General features: G+C 56.7%; 1 protein-coding gene across 22 annotated transcripts in view; it reads left to right on the top strand.

The window, feature by feature from the left end:
• DYSF (dysferlin) overlaps positions 1-19,488 on the top strand; it is a 225,227-nt gene that overhangs the window by 127,613 nt on the left and 78,126 nt on the right. For all 22 annotated transcript variants that reach the window (XM_051974284.1, XM_051974291.1, XM_051974304.1 and 19 more), the window contains 7 exons: positions 1,058-1,213; positions 5,174-5,305; positions 5,436-5,602; positions 5,913-6,027; positions 7,130-7,235; positions 8,176-8,318; positions 9,623-9,796. In XM_051974284.1, coding sequence (XP_051830244.1) covers positions 1,058-1,213; positions 5,174-5,305; positions 5,436-5,602; positions 5,913-6,027; positions 7,130-7,235; positions 8,176-8,318; positions 9,623-9,796 — 993 coding nt within the window. The remainder of the gene's footprint in view (positions 1-1,057; positions 1,214-5,173; positions 5,306-5,435; positions 5,603-5,912; positions 6,028-7,129; positions 7,236-8,175; positions 8,319-9,622; positions 9,797-19,488) is intronic.

Raw genomic sequence — 19,488 nt, 5'->3', positions numbered from 1 at the left:
GGCCACGGGGAGCAAAGGAGACAATGTTTGCCCAGCACCTGGTACACAGCAGGCACTACATAAATGCTGGCACTTGTCATTGTCGTTCCTGGTACTCCTTTCTCCAAGGCTTTTCCCGGGGCAGAGACTAAACCTTGCCTCCCGTCACTTCCGTTCCCACTTCTAATTCTGCCTCCGGGCCCGCGGAATAAAGGGAAACTTTTGATTCTCGAGGGGCTCTCGGGTCCCTCCTGGAGAGTCCAAGACCGGCCCCTGCTCGCGAGGCCCTCCCAGGCCCAGCTGGGGAGCGGGGCTGGAGGGTCTCGGGCCAGAGGGTCTCGGGCAGGGGGGTCTCGGGCAGGAGAGTCTTGGCCGGAGGGTCTCGGGCCAGAGGGTCTCGGGCAGGGGGGTCTCGAGCAGGGGGGTCTCGGGCAGGAGAGTCTCGGCCGGAGGGTCTTGGGCAGGAGGGTCTCGGGCAGGAGGGTCTTGGCCAGAGGGTCTCGGGCAGGAGGGTCTCGGGCAGGAGAGTCTTGGCCAGAGGGTCTCGGGCAGGAGGGTCTCGGGCAGGAGAGTCTTGGCCAGAGGGTCTCGGGCAGGAGGGTCTCGGGCAGGAGGGTCTCGGGCAGGAGAGTCTTGGCCGGAGGGTCTCGGCCAGAGGGTCTTGGGCAGGAGGGTCTCGGGCCGGGGGGTCTCGGGCCGGGGGGTCTCGGGCAGGAGAGTCTTGGCCGGAGGGTCTCGGCCGGAGGGTCTCGGGCCGGGGGGTCTCGGGCCGGGGGGTCTCGGGCCGGAGGGTCTCGGGCAGGAGGGTCTCAGGCAGGAGAGTCTTGGCCGGAGGGTCTCGGCCAGAGGGTCTTGGGCAGGAGGGTCTCGGGCAGGAGAGTCTTGGCCGGAGGGTCTCGGCCGGAGGGTCTCGGGCAGGGGGGGGCGATGAGTGCCGGGAGCTTCCTGGAGGACCTGGGCTTCGCAGCAGGGATTGGGCCGGGGGAGGGAGGGGCTGCCTGGGCTGTTGGGGCTGGGGGAGGGAGGTCGGCCCCCTGCCCGGCCCCTCCCCCCACCATGGCTCTCCTTGCCCACCCAGCCCCAGAACAGCCTGCCCGACGTGGTGATCTGGATGCTGCAGGGGGACAAGCGCGTGGCCTACCACCGCGTGCCGGCCCACGAGATCCTCTTCTCCAGGGCTGGGGCCCGGTGCTGCGGCAAGAACTGCGGGAAGCTGCAGACCATCTTTCTGAAAGTAAGTCTCCCCTCCGGGATCCTCAGTGCCCCCCGAGGGTCTGGAGACCGCGGGCTTGGGGGGCAGCACCTGGGGAGCAAGGGCAGGGAGCCCCCAAAGCTCTCAAGCCAAGAGTGGGGTCCTGGGTTAGAATCGGGCGTCCCAGAGGTCATCTGATCCTGCCTCCCGTTTTACAGAGGGGTAAACCGAGGCCCAGGGAGGGAGACCTAGGTTTGTACCTCGAGGGAGGCAGGGGCAGCTTCGGAATCTGAGCTCGGGACCTTTGGCTTCAGAGCCTTCCCTGGGCCTGTCCTGGAGGTCACTGTCAGGGGAGGGGCCGCGGCCGCCTTTGGGAGGCTCCCTGGGGGCTTCAGAGGGCAGGGGGCTGTGGCCCCCTCCTCACCCTGCTGAGCTTGCCCACCGCGGGGTCTGCCCTCGGAGGTTTCCCTCCCCGGGGCTCTCGGGCGTGGGCCTCAGGCCCGCCGGCCTCTGCGTCTCTGGGCGGTCTCTGCTCCCCTTCTGCCCTCCTGGGGGTCCGCGGGGCCGCTCAGCATGAGCAGGTGCTCAGGGACGGGGGCAGCCACTCGCGGCCGGGGTCTCTGGGGCCGCCCGCAGGCTCCTTCGTTTGGGGAAAACCCAGAGGATTCGGCCCCCAGAGCTTGGGGTCAGGACGTGGTGCTGGGCTCGTGTGGGGGCGGGGGAGGGAGGAGGGGGATGGGAAAGGGGAAGAAGGGAGGGGGGAAAAGGGAGGGGGCAGGAGAAGGAATAAGGGGGAGCCCAGGAGAGGGGAAGACGGGAGGGGGCGCCACAAGGGCCGAGCTGGCGGGGACATCGGGCGCCACTGGGTGCGACCTTCTCCCCCTTGGAGGAGAGCAGCTTCCGGGGAGGTGCGAGGGCCGCCTCTGGTCAGCAGCCGGGAAGGGAGTGACCGGCCGGGGCAGCTTGGGACGCTAAGGTCGGCGCTGTCTCTAGAGCTCGCCGCCTCCTCCGAAGGGCAGGGCAGGGGCTAATCAGAGAAGACTTCCTGGAGGAGGAAGAGCTCCCCACTTGTCACTGAAGCTCTGGGTTCTAATCCTCCCTTTGTGCTTGTCCCGGGCCGAACCCTCCTGGACCTGTCTCCTCCCTTGCAGGAGGGGCAGAAAGGCCGGCTCCGGGTTCTCGGGGAAAGGGCGTGACGTGGTCCCGATGGCAGGGACTCAGGCCCCCCCCAGACCCCACAGCGTCAGGGAAACCTAAGCTGAAAATTTACCCTGGCTCCGAGTGTGAGAAAAAAAATAGAAAATTGCTCCTTCGAGTCTTCCCCGCTCGGCTCCTGAGCTTCTCCAGCGTCCTGAGTAAACGGGGGAAAAATGTTGGCCGGGAGCAGAGACCAAAACAACATTGGGTTTCTCCACTTGAGCCGAGGTCGGAAAAAGTGATCCGAGCCCGGGGAGCAGCGGCCGAGGAGCCGTCTCTGCCGGCAGCGCGGTTATTCTGGGAGCGCGGCGGGCGGGGCCGGGGGGCTCGGCGGTGGGTGGGAACCCCGGCCGTCGGGGGGGGGCACCGAGTGATGAGTGAGAGGATGAGTGATGGGGGATATTTCCATACTCGGAGGCTTGTGGCGCGGGGGGTGCGGGCAGCGTCTGGGGCCAGCGGCCTCTCCCTGCCCCGGGGAGGGGGGGGGCAAGCGCTGCTCAGGCCGAGGGGGGCGGTGAGGGTGGGGCCAAACGAGGTGAGCCCCCCCGGAGAACCGGGAGGGGGCGGCTCCGTCACCCACCAGCCACCCGTCAGGACCCTCAGGGAGACTTTCCATGATCGGGATGGGAGCTCCGTGCACGTGGTCGGGCTCCGAGACGCGCGGGAGGGGACGGACGGCCCGGGCTACGGCCACGCGGGGCCCCGGAGGCCCTTTGGCGCCGCCCTGCCAGAAATGAGTGAGGAGCTCTATGAAGCGCCTACTGTGCGCTGTGCTCAGTGCTGGGATAGAAAGGAGAGCGCCCCCGCCCTCACCCACACACTTACATGTACACACTTACACACACTCTCACACACACTCATATACACTCACACACTGACACACTCACATGTACACACTTACACACACTCTCACACACACTCATATACACTCACACACTGACACACACTCACACACTCACTCACACACTTACATGTACACACTCACACACACTCATATACACTCACACACTGACACACACTCACACTCACACACTCACTCACACACTTACATGTACACACTTACACACACACTCTCACACACACTCATTTACATTCACACACTCACCCACACACTCACTCACACATGTACACACTTACACACACTCTCATATATACTCACACACTGACACACACTCACACTCACACACTCACACACTTACATGTACACACTTACACACACTCTCATATATACTCACACACTGACACACACTCACACTCACACACTCACACACATGTACACACTTACACACACTCTCATATATACTCACACACTGACACACACTCACACTCACACACTCACACACTTACATGTACACACTTACACCCACACTCTCATATACACTCACACACTCACACATACACTCACCCACACTCACTCACACTTACATGTACACACTTACACCCACACTCTCATATACTCACACACTCACTCACACACTTACATGTACACACTTACACACACACTCTCACACACACTCATACATTCACACACTCATCCACACACTCACTCACACATACACTCACCCACACTCACTCACACTTACATGTACACACTTACACACACTCTCATATATACTCACACACTGACACACACTCACACTCACACTCACACTCACACACTTACATGTACACACTTACTTACACACACACTCTCACCACTGCTCAACACTTAGCAGCCTGTCCAGCACATAGTAGATGCTTAATAGATATAACTGACTTTCGAGAGAACGGAGGCTCCGGGAGGGCATTTACTAGCTAGATGCCAGCTGTGCTCGTCTGGGCAAATCACTTACCTTTTGTCTGCCTCAATTTCTTCATCTGTAAAATGGGGATGATGTTGATAACTCCCTCCCAGAGTTTTTTGGGAAGATCAAATGAGATAACAAATGTAAAATACCTGCGAACATTAGAGCACGGCCTTGTTATTATTACAATTAATCTTTGTTTGATTGTTTTCTGTCACGTCCCCATGATCCCACTGGGGTTTTTCTGGTTTGCCACGCGCTTCTTCAGCTGATTTGTATAGACGGGGACACTGAGGCTCAGGGTTGAGTGACGTGCCCGGGGGCACGGAGCTGGCGAGCGCCGGGGCTGGAGTTGCCCCATGAAGCCGCCCCCCGTCCAGTTCTGTGCCCTGTACGGAAGCCTGGCCGGCCGGTGAAACGTGGGCCCGCGGTCGTGGTCGGCCCCTGGGAAGCCGGGCCAGCCCTGTTTGTCCTGAAGGGCCGCCCTGGGAGCAGGGAGAGGGCAGCTGGGGCTGGAGGAGGGAGAGTTCCCGGCCTTGACCGCTGCCCCCCGCCCTCGCCTTGAGCTTCGGTGACTCGCCCCTGGTCTCCTGGAAGCCGGGGCCGGGTTCTGTCCCAGTGCTCCTTCGGCCGAGCCCGGTTCTGTTACTCAGAACGGTTAACGAGGGGCCGGAGAGTGGGGGGGGGACCAGGGGCAGACACGGAGCTCTGGGCCCGCAGCTGAATCAGGGGCACTTCCTCTCTGCGGGTCCTGTCGTCCAAATAGAGAGCGAGCTCCCCTGGCAGGGCCGTCCCCCTTCGGCCCGGGCCTGGCGCGGGAGCCGCTCGATAAGGGGCGGCCGGTGGTCCTCTGAGGGCACATGGTGCCATGGCGGCTGCTCTGGGGCGCGGGCCCTGGGGAGCCGCGAGCTTGCGGAGGGCACGGAGACCGAGGGGTGCCGGCGTCCATCCCGGGGGCTCTGGCTGGGCCGAGGGCCGGATGCAGAAGCTCTGGTTTTCTCTCCTTCCGCTTCGTGTCCAGTACCCGATGGAGGGCGTGAAGGGCTCCAAGATGCCGGCCCAGATCCGGGTCCAGCTCTGGTTGGGTCTCTCGGTGGATGGGAAGGAGCTGAACAAGTTCGCCGAGGGGAAGCTCTCTGTCTTTGCCGAAACCGTGAGTAGCCCCCCAGGCTCTTCTCCCTCTCCCTCTCCTCCTGGTGGGCCAGGGCCCAGGCCCGGGGGCTCCCCTCCTCCCCTTAGGGCTCCCCCCTGGGCTCACGCCCCTTCTTTCTTTCCCCATCTAGTACGAGAACCAGACCAAGCTGGCCTTGATGGGCACCTGGGGGACCATGGGGCTCACCTACCCCAAGTTCTCCGATGTCACCAGCAAGATCAAGCTGCCCAAAGACAGCTTCCGGCCCTCGGCGGGCTGGGACTGGGCCGGGGACTGGTTTGTGAGCCCCGAGAAAACGTGAGTCTGGGCCTGGGGGGCCGGGGGCTGGGCAGGGGAGGCTGGAGGTAGGGGCTGCCAAGTACCAGGGACCCTTTCCATACTTCTCCCTTCCCTGTGGTGGGTGTGTCCGTCTGTCTCTCTGTCTCTCTCTCCCCCCACGTGTCTCTGTCTCTGTTCTCTCATTGCCTCCCTCTCGGTCAGGGCCCGAACCCTGGCACCCCAGTGACCCACGGGCAGCCTCTGGGGTGGGAGGGGCAGAGCTTCCCCCCCATAAGCAGCTCTTTGGGGAGGCTCTGACCGCCGTCTGAGCAGCCCTTTCTCGGCCCAGGCTGCTGCACGATGTGGATGCCGGCCACCTGAGCTTTGTGGAGGAGGTGTTTGAGAACCAAACCCGCCTGCCTGGAGGCCAGTGGATCTACATGAGCGACAACTACACTGATGTGGTGAGGGGGGGGTCCTGGGGAGGGGGCGGGGGAGGTGGCAGCGGCTCTGTCTTTGCCCCTAGGCAGGTTATGGAGGGTGGTCCGGGCACGACTCCCACAGCTCTCCAGGGCTGGGCTTCGTGGCCTTGGGGCTGGGTCTCAAGCTGTCACTTAACTCTCTGTCTCCATCTTTCCTCATTTTCTTTTTCTCTTTCCCCCATCTCTTCCTTCTCTTTATCTTTTTCTTCCTTTTCCATCTCTTTTCCTCATCTTTTTTCTCTTTTTTTTCCTTTTTATCTCTTTTCCCCATCTCTTCCTTCTCTCTGTCTTTTTCTTCCTTTTCCATCTCTTTTCCTCTTCTTTTTTCTCTTTTTCTTCCTTTTTATCTCTTTTCCCCATCTCTTCCTTCTCTCTGTCTTTTTCTTCCTTTTCTATTTCTTTTCCTCATCTTTTTTCTCTTTTTCTTCCTTTTTATCTCTTTTCCCCATCTCTTCCTTCTCTTTTTCTTCCTTTTCTATTTCTTTTCCTTATCTTTTTTCTCTTTTTCTTTTTCTATCTTTTCCCCATTTCTTTCTTCTCTTTTTCTTCCTTTTCTCTTTTTCTTCATCTCTTTTTTCTCTCTTTTTCTTCCTTTTCTATTTCTTTTCCTCATCTCTTTCTTCTTCCTTTTTATCTCTTTTCCCCATCTCTTCCTTCTGTCTTTTTCTTCCTTTTCTATTTCTTTTCCTCATCTTTCTTCTTTTTTTCTTTTTCTATCTTTCCCCCACTTCTTTCTTCTCTTTTTCTTCCTTTTCTCTTTTTCTTCATCTCTTTTTTCTTTTTCTTCCTTTTCTATTTCTTTTTCTTATCTCTTTCTTCTCTTTATCTTTTTCTTCCTTTTCTCTTTCCCCCATCTCTTTCTTTTTTGTCACTTGCCCCATCTTCATCCATTTTTCTCCCTGTCTCTCCCTTTCTCTCTCCCACACCTTTCTCTTCCCTGTTCTTCTTTCTCTCTCTTTCCTCCATCTTTGTCCCACTCCCTTCCTTCTTCCTTCTCATTTTCCTCTCCTCCCTTCTCTCTCCCTCCCTCCCTCCCTCTCTCCTTTCCTCCCCTCCTCCCCCTGTCTGTCTCTTTCTGTTTCAGAATGGAGAGAAGGTGCTTCCCAAGGATGATATCGTCTGCCCCGTGGGGTGGAAGTGGGAAGATGAAGAATGGTCTACGGATCTCAACCGAGCTGTGGATGAACTAGGTAGGATGGCCTGGTGGTTCGGTACGAGGGGGCGCAGGGGACTGTCTGGCCCGGACTGAGCTCTTGGCTTCACTTGGTGGGAAAACGGCAGCATCACTGGCTTTTGGGGGCCAGCAGCGCAGTCTCTTTGGCTTGGATGAGGTGCGGGTCAGAATCCAGGGCAATCCACTGGAAATACATTCCACTCAAGCAAGCCTTTATCACCCACCTGCTGTATGCCTGGGGGCTGGGGATATGCAGAGTGGAACAGTCCCTGCCCTCCAGGGATTCTGAAAGCAGCTGAGGGGGGGCCTGGTTTGAAGGGGCCACCCAGGAACTGCAAAAAAGGCCCGTAACCAGGCCGTGGCTGCAATAGGCAGCGTGGGACGGGGGAGAGGATGCTGGATCTGGAGCCACAGGACCCGGGTTCAAATCCCACCTACGCCATCCACGTAACCTTGGGCACGAGAGTGAATCGATCCACATTTATTAAGCTCATTCTGTTTGCTGGGCCCTGGGGAGACCTAGAGAAAAGCAAAGCAATTTCTGCCCACGACGAGCTTGCATCCGATCAGGAAAAACAACCCGTGCCTCCTGTGCTGAGGGTAGACTCCTCTGAGCCTCCTCAGGGTTTCTCCTCTGCAAAAAGTGCTGGGCTCGATGCCGCACAAGGGCCGTCCCGCTCTAAGTAAATGATCTTACGACTTCCTAAGCTCCTTTTCCGCTTGAAAACTGAGGTCCTTAGACCAATCAACGAACATTTACTAAGTGCCTGCTGTATGCCGAGCACCGGGCCAAGCTCTAATTCCCTCATCTAGAACTGGCGGCCGTCCCCAGGAGATCCGGTCGGGGCCCGGGGGCCACACCCCCTTTCTCTTCCCTGGGAAAGTGGCTCACGCTCTGGGGGAGTGGGGGACTCTGCTGTGGGAAGTGACAGGTGACCCGCGGCTGTCTCTCACAGGCTGGGAGTACGGCCTCACCATCCCGTCCGAGCGGAAGCCCAAGCACTGGGTTCCGGCCGAGAAGATGTATCACACCAGCCGCCGGCGCCGCTGGGTCCGCCTGCGAAGGAGGGACCTCAGCCAGACGGAAGCGCTGATAAAGGCGAGTCCCAGGGAGGGGGAGGGGGGGGTCCGGGAGCTCCTGCCGGAGCACGTGTGGTGCATGTGTGACCAAGGTCTCCCTGATGTCCTCACGGATTCTGGGATTTGGAGGTGGGAGGTCGGGGAAGGGCCGGGAACGCAGAGCATCCCAAGCACTTCTCTGCATAACTCAGGACTTTTTCCTTTTTTGTATGGTTGGGGTCACACAGCCAGGAAATACAGAAGGGTCAGAGTCTGGGTTTGAACTCGGGTCCTCCCGGCTCTGGGGCCGGTGCTGCGGCCACTGCGCCATCGAGCTGCCCCTGACTTTTCCTGCCTTTCAAGGTTGACAATGAGAGGGTGGCGGTACAGACGTCATTCTTCCCATTTCGCAGATGAGAAGTTGATTGACTTGCCCAGGAGCAGAGAGCCCCGCCCCCTTGTTTCTCTTTAGCCTCAGCCTGGGCTCCGCCCCTGCCCGTGCTTTCCACCTGTCCCTTTTCTGGAACTTTCTTGGGGGGAGGGAGCTGCAGACTGGAGAGGAGGAGAACCTGATTTCTCCTCATTCCCTCAGTCCCTTGTGCACTCTGCCCGCAGCCCTGGTCTCCAAGCGCAGCAGGGCCTTTGGGGGACGCCGAGGGGCGCTGTCTGAGGGGCTTTCCCGCCTCCTCTTGTATGAAGGAGAAGGGAAGCTGTGAGGGAGAGCCCTTCTCTGAGCCCCCGGAGGCTCGGCTCCCCCCGCTGGCCCCGCGCCCCCTCCTTCCGGGAAGCTCACGGCTTAGCCGCGCTGCGGGCCACGGGCAGGGATTTGTGAAGGAGGGACAAGGGCCTTGTGATCCCCGGGGCGGGGACTGCTAAGTGAGGAAGCTCCTCCTCCGCTGCCCGCTGGCGCCTTCTCTGTGGCTTAGTCTGAGGGCCTTAACCAGAGCGTTCGGGGTGTCCCGGAGACACTCGAACCCAGAGCTTTGGGGTTTCAAGTTCAGCACCTGCTCCTACCTGATGGAAGGAAGTGGGGGGCCTTAGGGGGTGGGGAAATTGCAGAGCTTCTCCTTGGGGCTGAGTCACGGACTCTCCGGGGGGAGGTGAGGAGGGAGCCCATCCCAGGCACGGGGCACAGCCTGGGCAAAGGCACGGAGGTGGCAGATGGGGCACGGGCCACGTGTGGGCGGAGGGGGTCTAACGGGGGCGGGAAGGGAGAGGTTGGGAAGCCCAGTGGGGGGGGGCAGTCCTGGGGGCGCGAGGAACAGGACGCCCACTGATGGCGCCGCTTCGCTCCCATTTCCCAAATCCTTTACTTCTTCCTCTGCTCTCCCCCTGTCCCTGCAGCACCGGAAGGCAGAGTCCGAGGGGGAGGGATGGGAATACGCGTCTCTCTTCGGCTGGAAGTTCCACATGGAGTACAGGAAGACGGACTCCTTCCGCCGTCGCCGGTGGCGCCGCCGCATGGAGCCTCTGGAAAGGACCGGCGCGGCTGCCGTCTTTGCCCTGGAGGGGGCGCTGGTGAGTGGGCAGTGCCCGGGGGGAGGGGCTCTACGGGGGGAGGGGCTCTACGGGCGGAGGGCGGGACCGCGGCCCATCCTCGGGTGGGCGCCCAGAGAAGGTCCAAATGTATAAATATACACACACACACTCATGTTTTATATGTGTGAGTGACTGTGAGTGTGTGAGCCTGTGTATGTGTGAGTGTGTGTGTACACACATACGTATGGTTAGTCATGTAGTCACGTCGGTTGTGTCCGGCTCTTCGTGTCCACATGTGGGTTTTCTTGACAGATACTGGAGGGGCCGCCGTTTCCTTTTCCAGTTCATTTTACAGATGAGGAAACTGAGGCAGGCAGGGTCACAGCTGGGGAGTGTCTGAGGCTGGATTTGAACTCAGGAAGAGGAGAGTTCTTGGCTTCAGGCTCAGGGCCCAGTCGGGAATGACATTTTTCTTCATCATCAACAACATGTACTTGGGCAAACCAACAAGCCCCTGAGGTGACTTGCGTAATTACTGTCACTTTTATAAAGGAGGAAACTGAGTATCACATTAAGTGACTTGCCCTTGTTCTGACACCCCCTGTTCTGAGCTCCCTCCCGGCCCTGACAGTCCCTGTTCTGAGCCCCCTCCCGGCTCTGACAGTCCCTGTTCTGAGCCCCCTCCCGGCTCTGACAGTCCCTGTTCTGAGCCCCCTCCCGGCTCTGACAGTCCCTGTTCTGAGCCCCCTCCCGGCCCTGACACCTTATTGCGCTCCTCCGGGCCGCCCCCTTCCCCATCTCTTGCTTTAGAGCTAACCCTGGCCCTCACATGATGCTGAGACTGAGTAAAACTGGTGGACGAAAGGCAGGCCCCAACAGTCCTTAGTCCCGACCTGCTCAGCCATGAGAGTCGGAAGTGGCAGAGCCAGCGCAACCAGGTTAAAACGGCAGTGCTTTCTGGGCAAGCGTCAGTTAACCCCCCTTCCTGTTCCTCACTCCCCCCCACAGTTCTCCAAGTTTTCTGGACAATTAAGTTTGATTAGAAAACTCTTTGGCCAGTGTCCAGAACCTGCCTAATGTACACAAAGAGCAGCTAATACAGCAGAATTTGAAACATACACACACTCACACTTATACACTCACATACACATACACACATTCACACACACTCACACACACATTCACACACACTCACACTCACACACACATACACACATTCACACACACTCACACACATACACACATTCACACACACTCATACTCACACACACACATACACACATTCACACACACTCACACACATTCACACATTCACACACACATACACACATTCACACACACTCACACTCACACACATTCACACATTCACACACACTCATACTCACACACACACACATACACACATTCACACACACACTCACACACATTCACACATTCACACACACTCATACTCACACACACACATACACACATTCACACACACTCACACTCACACACATTCACACATTCACACACACTCATACTCACACACACACATACACACATTCACACACACACACTCACACACATTCACACATTCACACACACATACACACATTCACACACACTCACACTCACACACATACACACATTCACACACACTCACACACATTCACACATTCACACACACTCATACTCACACACACACACATACACACACTCACACACACACTCACACACACACACATTCACACATTCACACACACATACTCACACACACATACACACATTCACACACACACACACTCACACACATTCACACATTCACACACACATACACACATTCACACACACTCACACTCACACACATACACACATTCACACACACTCACACTCACACACATTCACACATTCACACACACTCATACTCACACACACACATACACACATTCACACACACTCACACACACACACACACACACACACACACAATTATTTTTGCATTGGCCCTAAGAAAGACTTATCATTAAACAAATGTTCTTCAGCGAGCTCATATTTACAGACATTCACCCCTCAGTCCATTAGTCAATAAACATTTATTAAACACCTCATGTGTGCCAGGTCTTGCTCTAAGGGCCTGAGGATACAAGAAAGGCCAGGGTTCCCCTCTTCGAGGAGCTCACGGTCAATTGAAACAAAAAAGCTACATTTCTGTGCCACCTGAAGGTTTCCCAAGCAGGTGTATATGTGGCCTCACCACAACCCTGTAAAAACAGGTGCTATAACTATCCCAGTTTTGCAGATGAGGAAACTTCCACCCATAGAGGTGAGATGCTGATCTGGGAGGGACTTAAGAGGCCGTATGTAGTTCAACCTCCTTCATTTGTATTGGAGGGAACTGAGGCCCAGGGAGATCCGATGATTCCCCAACGTCACCGAGGAAGCCAGGGCAGGAGGTCAGTGTAGGGAGGTCTGGATGGCATTGGGCTAACAGGCCAGTTTGTCTGGGACATGAAGAGGTGAAGAGTTAGTGGTATGGAACAAATCTGGACATTAGATCTCAGTTAGACTAGGGAGATCCTTCGATAAATCTGGACATTAGATCTCATTTAGACTAGGGAGAGCCTTCGATAAATCTGGACATTAGATCTGAGTTAGATTAGGGAGATCTTACCAGAAATCTGGACATTAGATATGAGTTAGACTAGGAAGATCCTTCAAAAAATCTGGACATTAGATATGAGTTAGACTAGGAAGATCCTTCAAAAAATCTGGACATTAGATATGAATTAGACTAGGAGATTCTTCGATAAATCTGGACATTAGATCTCAGAGTAGGGAGATCCGTCGATAAATCTGGACATTAAGATATGAGTCAGACTAGGGAAATCTTTCAAGAAATCTGGATATTAGATCTGAGTTAGACTAGGAAGATCCTTCGAAAAATCTGGACATTAGATCTCAGACTAGGGAGATCCTTCGATAAATCTGGACATTAGATCTCATTTAGACTAGGGAGATCCTTCGATAAATCTGGACATTAGGTCTGAGACTAGGGAGATCCTTTGATAAATCTGGGCATTAGATCTCAGTTAGACTAGGGAGATCTTTCCAGAAATCTGGACATTAGATCTCAGTTAGACTAGGGAGATCCTTCGATAAATCTGGACATTAGGTCTGAGACTAGGGAGATCCTTTGATAAATCTGGGCATTAGATCTCAGTTAGACTAGGGAGATCTTTCGAGAAATCTGAACATTAGATCTCAGTTAGACTACGGAGATCCTTCGATAAATCTGGGCATTAGATCTCAGTTAGACTAGGGAGATCTTTCGAGAAATCTGAACATTAGATCTCAGTTAGACTACGGAGATCCTTCAATAAATCTGGACATTAGGTCTGAGTTAGACTAAGGAGATCCTTCGATAAATCTGGGCATTAGATATAAGTTAGACTAGGAAGATCCTTCAATAAATCTGGACACTAGATATGAGTTAGACTAGGGAGATCCTTCGATAAATCTGGGCATTAGATATAAGTTAGACTAGGGAGATCTTTCGAGAAATCTGAACATTAGATCTCAGTTAGACTACGGAGATCCTTCAATAAATCTGGATATTAGATATGTTAGACTAGGGAGATCCTTCGATAAATCTGGACACTAGATATGAGTTAGACTAGGGAGATCCTTCGATAAATCTGGACATTAGATCTCATTTAGACTAGGGAGATCCTTCGATAAATCTGGACATTAGGTCTGAGACTAGGGAGATCCTTTGATAAATCTGGGCATTAGATCTCAGTTAGAGTAAGGAGATCTTTCCAGAAATCTGGACATTAGATCTCAGTTAGACTAGGGAGATCCTCTGATAAATTATATATTAGATAGGAGTTAGAGTAGGCAAGTCCTTCAGTGCTCGGCTGAGGAGTTTGGCCATGTTGTCATTCAGTCATTTCTGTCATGTTAGATTCTTCGTGTCCCCATTGGGGGTTTTCTCGGCAGAGATATTGGAGGGTTTTGGCTATTTCCCTCTCCAGCTCATCTTACAGATGAGGAAATCGAGGTAAACAGGATTAAGTGACTTGGCTAGGGTCGTACAGCTAGGAAGTGTCTGAAGTTGAATTTGAACGTGGATCTTCTTGACCCCGGGCTCAGCACTTGAGGGTAGCTGGAGGAGACAGGAAATGTAGACTGGGAGTAGGGAGAAGGAAGCAATGGAAACATTTGGGTAAAATATGGTGGCGTGTAGGAGTAGGGGCTTTTCTGTTCTCGATGGTCCTCCCTCCCTCGTCACTTAGAGTATGAGGGTTGGGCCCTTCTCAGACCTCCCCCACCGCTGACAGAGGAGCAGGTGTGGTCCAGCCTGTATTTGGGGGCCAGCGTGCGGGGGCCCATTCCCTCTGTCCGGAGTTGCGGTCCTGGTTCCCCTCTGCTGTGTCTCATCCCTGTGTTGTCCCTGGGCTCCGGGGTCCCTCGGGCAGACCCCGGGCCGCGGGGGCCCAGACCCATGGCCTCCCGGCGCCCCCGACCCTTTGTGTCTGGTTCCCCTTTTCCCTTCCCGGCACGTAGTCCTCTCCCTGGTGCTGGAGCAGAGCTCTGGGGCCTGGCTCTTCCTGTCCCCCTGTGAAGACAGCTCCTTGGAAGGCAGACCCTGTCTGGTAATTAGCACATGCAGCCCGGGCCCTCTCCCTCCTCCCATCCCCACCCTCCTGGCTCCCTTCACAGAGCAGGAGGCCTTGGCCGCCAGCCTCGGGCCAACGGGAACGGTCTGCAGACTCCATCCCGAGCATTATTTTATTTGAGTATTATTCTTTTTCCAGCTAATATCCTGGCGTTCCCAAAGACACCGGGTTTCATAATCTTCCTGGCATTCCCAAAGAACCTGGGAGTGGAGCACAAAGCCGCTATTATAGCAGATTGCCTCCTCCCGCCCCACACCCGTCCTCTACCTCCCGCTCCCGCCCGGCCGCCCCTCTGCCTGACATTCAGGGCTCCCTGGGAAAGTCAAAGCAAGTGACTGCATTGGATGAGCTCACGGAATTAGACCGTCTCCCTTGGCGCAGGCCGGCTCCCATGCCCTTCGATTTTTCCAGAGTCCGTCCTCGTTTCTTGGCCCGTTTGTCTTGGGAGGGACAGCTCAGAATAGCTTTTTCACTCAGGGCTTGGGCAGGGAGGAGAGGGGAGCTGGGGGAGGGGGGGAACCTGTGTTCCCAGGAGCTCTTACAGCGAAGCCCGAGCCAGAGCCCCCGGCCACACCCCTGCCCTTCTGCTGGGCCTTCTGCCCACCTAGGAACGCAGGCCTGCTGGGTGGAACGGGCCTCGAAGCAGCCAATTCAGAAAGTCAGTGGCTAAAATCCCTCAGTGGGGAAACGGGCTCTCTCCTCCCCACCCTCAGTCGTCCCCAAGAAACGCTAGAGTGTCTTAGCTCAACTAGGGCTGAAGGAGACCCGGGACTGTGGAGCCCAAACCTCTCATTCTCCAAGGGAAGTGACCTGTCCAGGTCTGGCTTGGGAGTGGCCCTCCCAGGAGGAAGACAGCCTGCTCTGCTTAGGGAAGCTGTGGCCTTGGCTCCGGGGTGGCCTTGGTCTGTTGGTGGAGATCACTAGTAATGACTAATAATTCTAGTACGTGTTTTGGGGGCCCAAGGGGTCCATGGGGGAGCCAGCCTCTGTCTGCCCTGCTTCCTTGTCTCTCCCGTATCTCCCTACCAAAGTGACAAGCTCCCAGTGGCCAGTTTGTGCCCCCTTCCCAAATCCCAAATCCTTGAGGCTGAAGAGGAAAACGGGTGGTTCTGGCTTCAGCTCTCTCCTAGGCCCCAAACTAGCCTTGTGAGACTGTTTCTTGCTCCTTTTACAAGGATGCTTTTGCTCATTTCTGGGCTTAAGGTACAAGCAGAGTCATAATTATGTGGGGGCTATGAGAAGGCGGAAAATGGGGGCCGAGTCTAACTCTCAACTCCTCCAGCCCTCAAAGCTCCTCTTCTTCTGGGGGGGTTGCACCCACCTGGCCAGGAAGCAGAGGCCCCGGGCTCAGCTCGGGGCAAGGAGAGAAAAGGAAATGAAAGGGGAGTCTGCTCTGGGCCGGGGCTGGAATTGCAGGCCTTGAGAAACTCCCCCTCCCCCACTTCATCTGAGCTAAACTGGAGGGAGGTGATGGGGCCTCAAAGCACCTGCTAACATCCCCAAGGTAGGCCTGGGCTCAGGGCCAGAGGCGGGAGACTGACTCAGTGATGCTGTAGCCCTGGGTAAGGGGGTGTGTGTGTGCGTGTGCGCTCGTGTGTGTGTGTGTGTGTGTGTGTGTGTGTGTGTGTGTGTGTGCACATGCCCCCGCACTCCCAGAAGGGTCTATGTGAAATGCGTGCGCACATTTGGGGCGCGATGTATGTGTGTGCATGAATTGTGTGCAACAAGGGATTTCTGTAGGTACACAAAATTCGCAAGTGTGAGTGTAGCTAGTTGTGATAATTACATGTACATTTACATATGTATTTTATATATATGAATTTTATACAAATATATAATTTATGAATATATAAATTTTATTTTATTCATTTATTTTTGGGGGTGGCTGCTTATGAACTCTGGGCCTCGGTTTCCCTTCAGGGAAAAAGGAGGGGGTTGGGCTAGGTGGCCTCTGAGGTCATGCAAAGCATATTTTATATATATTATTATCAATATATATATAGATATAAAATATCTATTAGCCATATTACAAAAAAGCGAACAAATCTGTTTCGTCCTGTATTCAGAGTTCATCGGCTTGTTCTCGGGATGTCATTTTCCATCACAAGTCCTTCAGAATAGTCTTGGCTCCTTCGCGGCTGATCTCACACAGTCTTGCTCTTTCTGTGCCCACGGTTCTGCTTCTGCTCATCACTTTGCGTCAGTTCCTGGAAGTCTTTCCAAGTTTTTCTGAAAGCATCGTGTTTGTTATTTCCTAGTCCATCACAATCATACACTGGAGCTTGTTCAGCCGTTCTCCGGGGAATGGGCAGCCCGTTGATTTTCCAGTTCTCTGTCACCACTCTGTCTCTCCCTTTTGACTGTTGGCCCCCAGGACCGTGTCTCTCCCGTCAGATAGGACGGAGGCCCATCCCCTCCCTCCCTGTGTCTGTCTTCTGCCCGTCCCTTTCCCGGGCATCTCTGTGTTCTTTGTTTTTTTTTTTTTTTAAATAACTTTTTATTGACAGAGCCCATGCCAGGGTAATTTTTTTTTTACAACATTATCCCTTGCACTCGTTTCTGTTCCGATTTTTCCCCTCCCTCCCTCCACCCCCTCCCCCAGAGGGCAAGCAGTCCTTTACATGGTGAATAGGTTACAGTATATCCTGGATACAATATATCTGTGCAGACATCTCTATGTTTTTTAACAGGAACCTAGGGCAAGGAGGGTAAGCCTGGGGCATCTGGGCGGGGGCAGACACTCGTGGATACGTCATCCATCGTAATCATGGCCAACGTGGGTATAGAGCTCACGCTGCCCCAGGCCCTGGGCTGCCGGCTTCACAGTCAGATCTCATTTATCTACACAACGTCCCTGAGGAAACCGAGGCAAATGGACACCAAGTGTGTCTTACACACACACACTCAGTCTCTCTCTCTATCTCACACACACGTTCACAGGGGCACACACAGCAACCCAAACCTGTCCCCACGGGCACCCCCTGACCTACAGGACGGGGCACTCTCTTTTCCCGGGACCCCTGCCCTCTGCCCCGGCCCCCCTTGGGCTGGGGCTCCACGTTCCATTTCCCCCGCCCTCCCCCCGACCCTTCCATCCCTCTCTGCCCCGGGCTCAGCGGGGAGGAAAGCCTGTGGTTGTGGCCAGGGGTGACTCGGGGTGGGGGATGGTGTCCAGAGGCCTCGAGCTGCACAAACCCTGGGGCACTGAGGCAGCCCCCTCTGGGTCTGCGCTTGGGGAGCAGAGCTCTTTGCTCTTTCCCTTCTTTTATGAAAATGAAAACCAGAAAGAAAGTCTCCCCTGGGAAAAGTGACTCCCCCAAAGGAGACCCCTGAAGGGCCACTGCCTCAGGGCAGGGGGGAGCCGGGACCCCAGGCTCTTCCTCCTTTCCTCTGGGGCCACAAAGGCTCCCAGGAGGGCGGGACGGCTGAGGTGGGCCGGGCTCAGGTAGATGGGCCGGCCTCGGGAGGAAGGACGGAGCTGGGAGCCGGGCCGAGAGAGGCGGGGAGACCGAGGGCCCGAGAGAGGCGGGGAGGCCGAGGGCCTGAGAGAGGCGGGGAGACCGAGGGCCTGAGCCCCCCATGGAAGCAGGACTAGCAGCCATCCAAAGACAATGGGGACCTCGTTCCTTTCCACGGGGCCTGGGGGGGGCGGTGCAGCTGGCCGGACGGACCCAAGGGAATGGGGGAGGGAGGAAGGCTTGCACCCCTCCAGACTGCTCCCCCCCCGAACTTCCCCCACGTCCCCCACTTGCTATGAAGGGGCCTCCAGGCCACGGGGAGGGAAGGAGGAGCTCGCTGGTGCTCCTGTCCCCAGCCCACAGTAGCTCTGTGACCCCTGGAAAGAGCATCCTGGTCCTGCCCACCAATCAAGGGCTTTCCCTGTTGGTCCCCAGAGGTCGGGGCCCACCTTCCGCCCCCTTTTCTGCCTCAGAATAACTGACCGGCCTCCCACTCTGTCTCTGCATGCTCAGCACCTCGGTGTCCCGAGCCCGGGGCCGTTGGGCGCCCCCTCCCCCAGGCTGGGGAGCTCCGGCGGGCTGGGCCGGACCCTCCCCCAGCCCCAGCCCACACACCAGGGCGGCAGCGGAGGGGAGGCCGGGCCGGGAGCTGGCTGCGCTGACCTGGCTGCTCCGGAGGCAATTAGCCTGACAGATTTAGTGCTCCCGTAGGCCGCCGGTGGGGCCTGGGCTGGGCTGGGGTGGGCCCGCTCCCCCTCCCTCCCAGAGCGGGGGCAGCTCCGCCAGCCTCCTTCGTGCAGGGAGCCCGGCCCTGGGGCCGGCCGAGCGTGGGAGGCTCACCTGGGAAGGAGGAAGGGCCTGGGCCAGGCGCTGTCCCAAGGCAGATCCCGGGGCGAGGAGGGGTCCCAGGGCCTCCATCCCCTCCCTCCGGGGCTCCTCCTCTGGCTTTCCGACTCCTGGGCGGGGCAGGGCCGGGCCGGAGGGAGCCAGCCTGGGGCTGATGCTCCTTTAGGCTGGAATGGCTGTGACAGGGGAGGGGCAGGGCCAGGACCCCCCTTCCCCCCCCCCCCCCCGTCATGCCGGAGGGGGCAGGTCCTGGTCTCCCTCAGGGGGCTCCCTGGGGGCGGGTCCTGGAGCCCCTGGAGACAGTCTGCCCCCCCTTCTCTGAGGGCATCTCCCCCTTCCCGCCAAGGGCTCCCTGAGAGGAGACGCCATATTTCTTCCCGCTGAAGCTGATCAGTTATTAATGGGACAGTGAGCCCGGGCAGGCTTGGTGCTGTGGGAGAGAGGGAGGGCGGTTCTCCGTCCCCCTCCCCGGGAACCCTCACGGTGGGCAGCGGGGGCCCCGGCCGGGCTGAGGCTGTCGGGAGGGAAGCTCCGGCTGGGAGAGGGGGCTTCGTGGGGCGGCCTTCCCTGGGCTGGGAGAGGAGTCCGGCCGGGGTGGGCAGAGAGGAGAGCCGGCCCTGGGGTGGGGAAGCGGGGAGGAGACGGTGTCGGGGAGTCTGTTGGGGGGCGTTTCCTTCTGGCTGCTGGGGAGCTAGCGAAGATTCTGCGTAGGGGAGCGACGCACGAGGCCCCAGTCAGAGATCAGGCCAGATGGGGCCCAGAGCAA

Source organism: Antechinus flavipes, chromosome 2 (assembly GCF_016432865.1).
Source record: "Antechinus flavipes isolate AdamAnt ecotype Samford, QLD, Australia chromosome 2, AdamAnt_v2, whole genome shotgun sequence".
Lineage (NCBI taxonomy): Eukaryota > Metazoa > Chordata > Mammalia > Dasyuromorphia > Dasyuridae > Antechinus > Antechinus flavipes.
The sequence above is the reverse complement of the archived record's forward strand: the minus strand, read 5'-3'. Positions and strand labels throughout refer to the sequence as shown.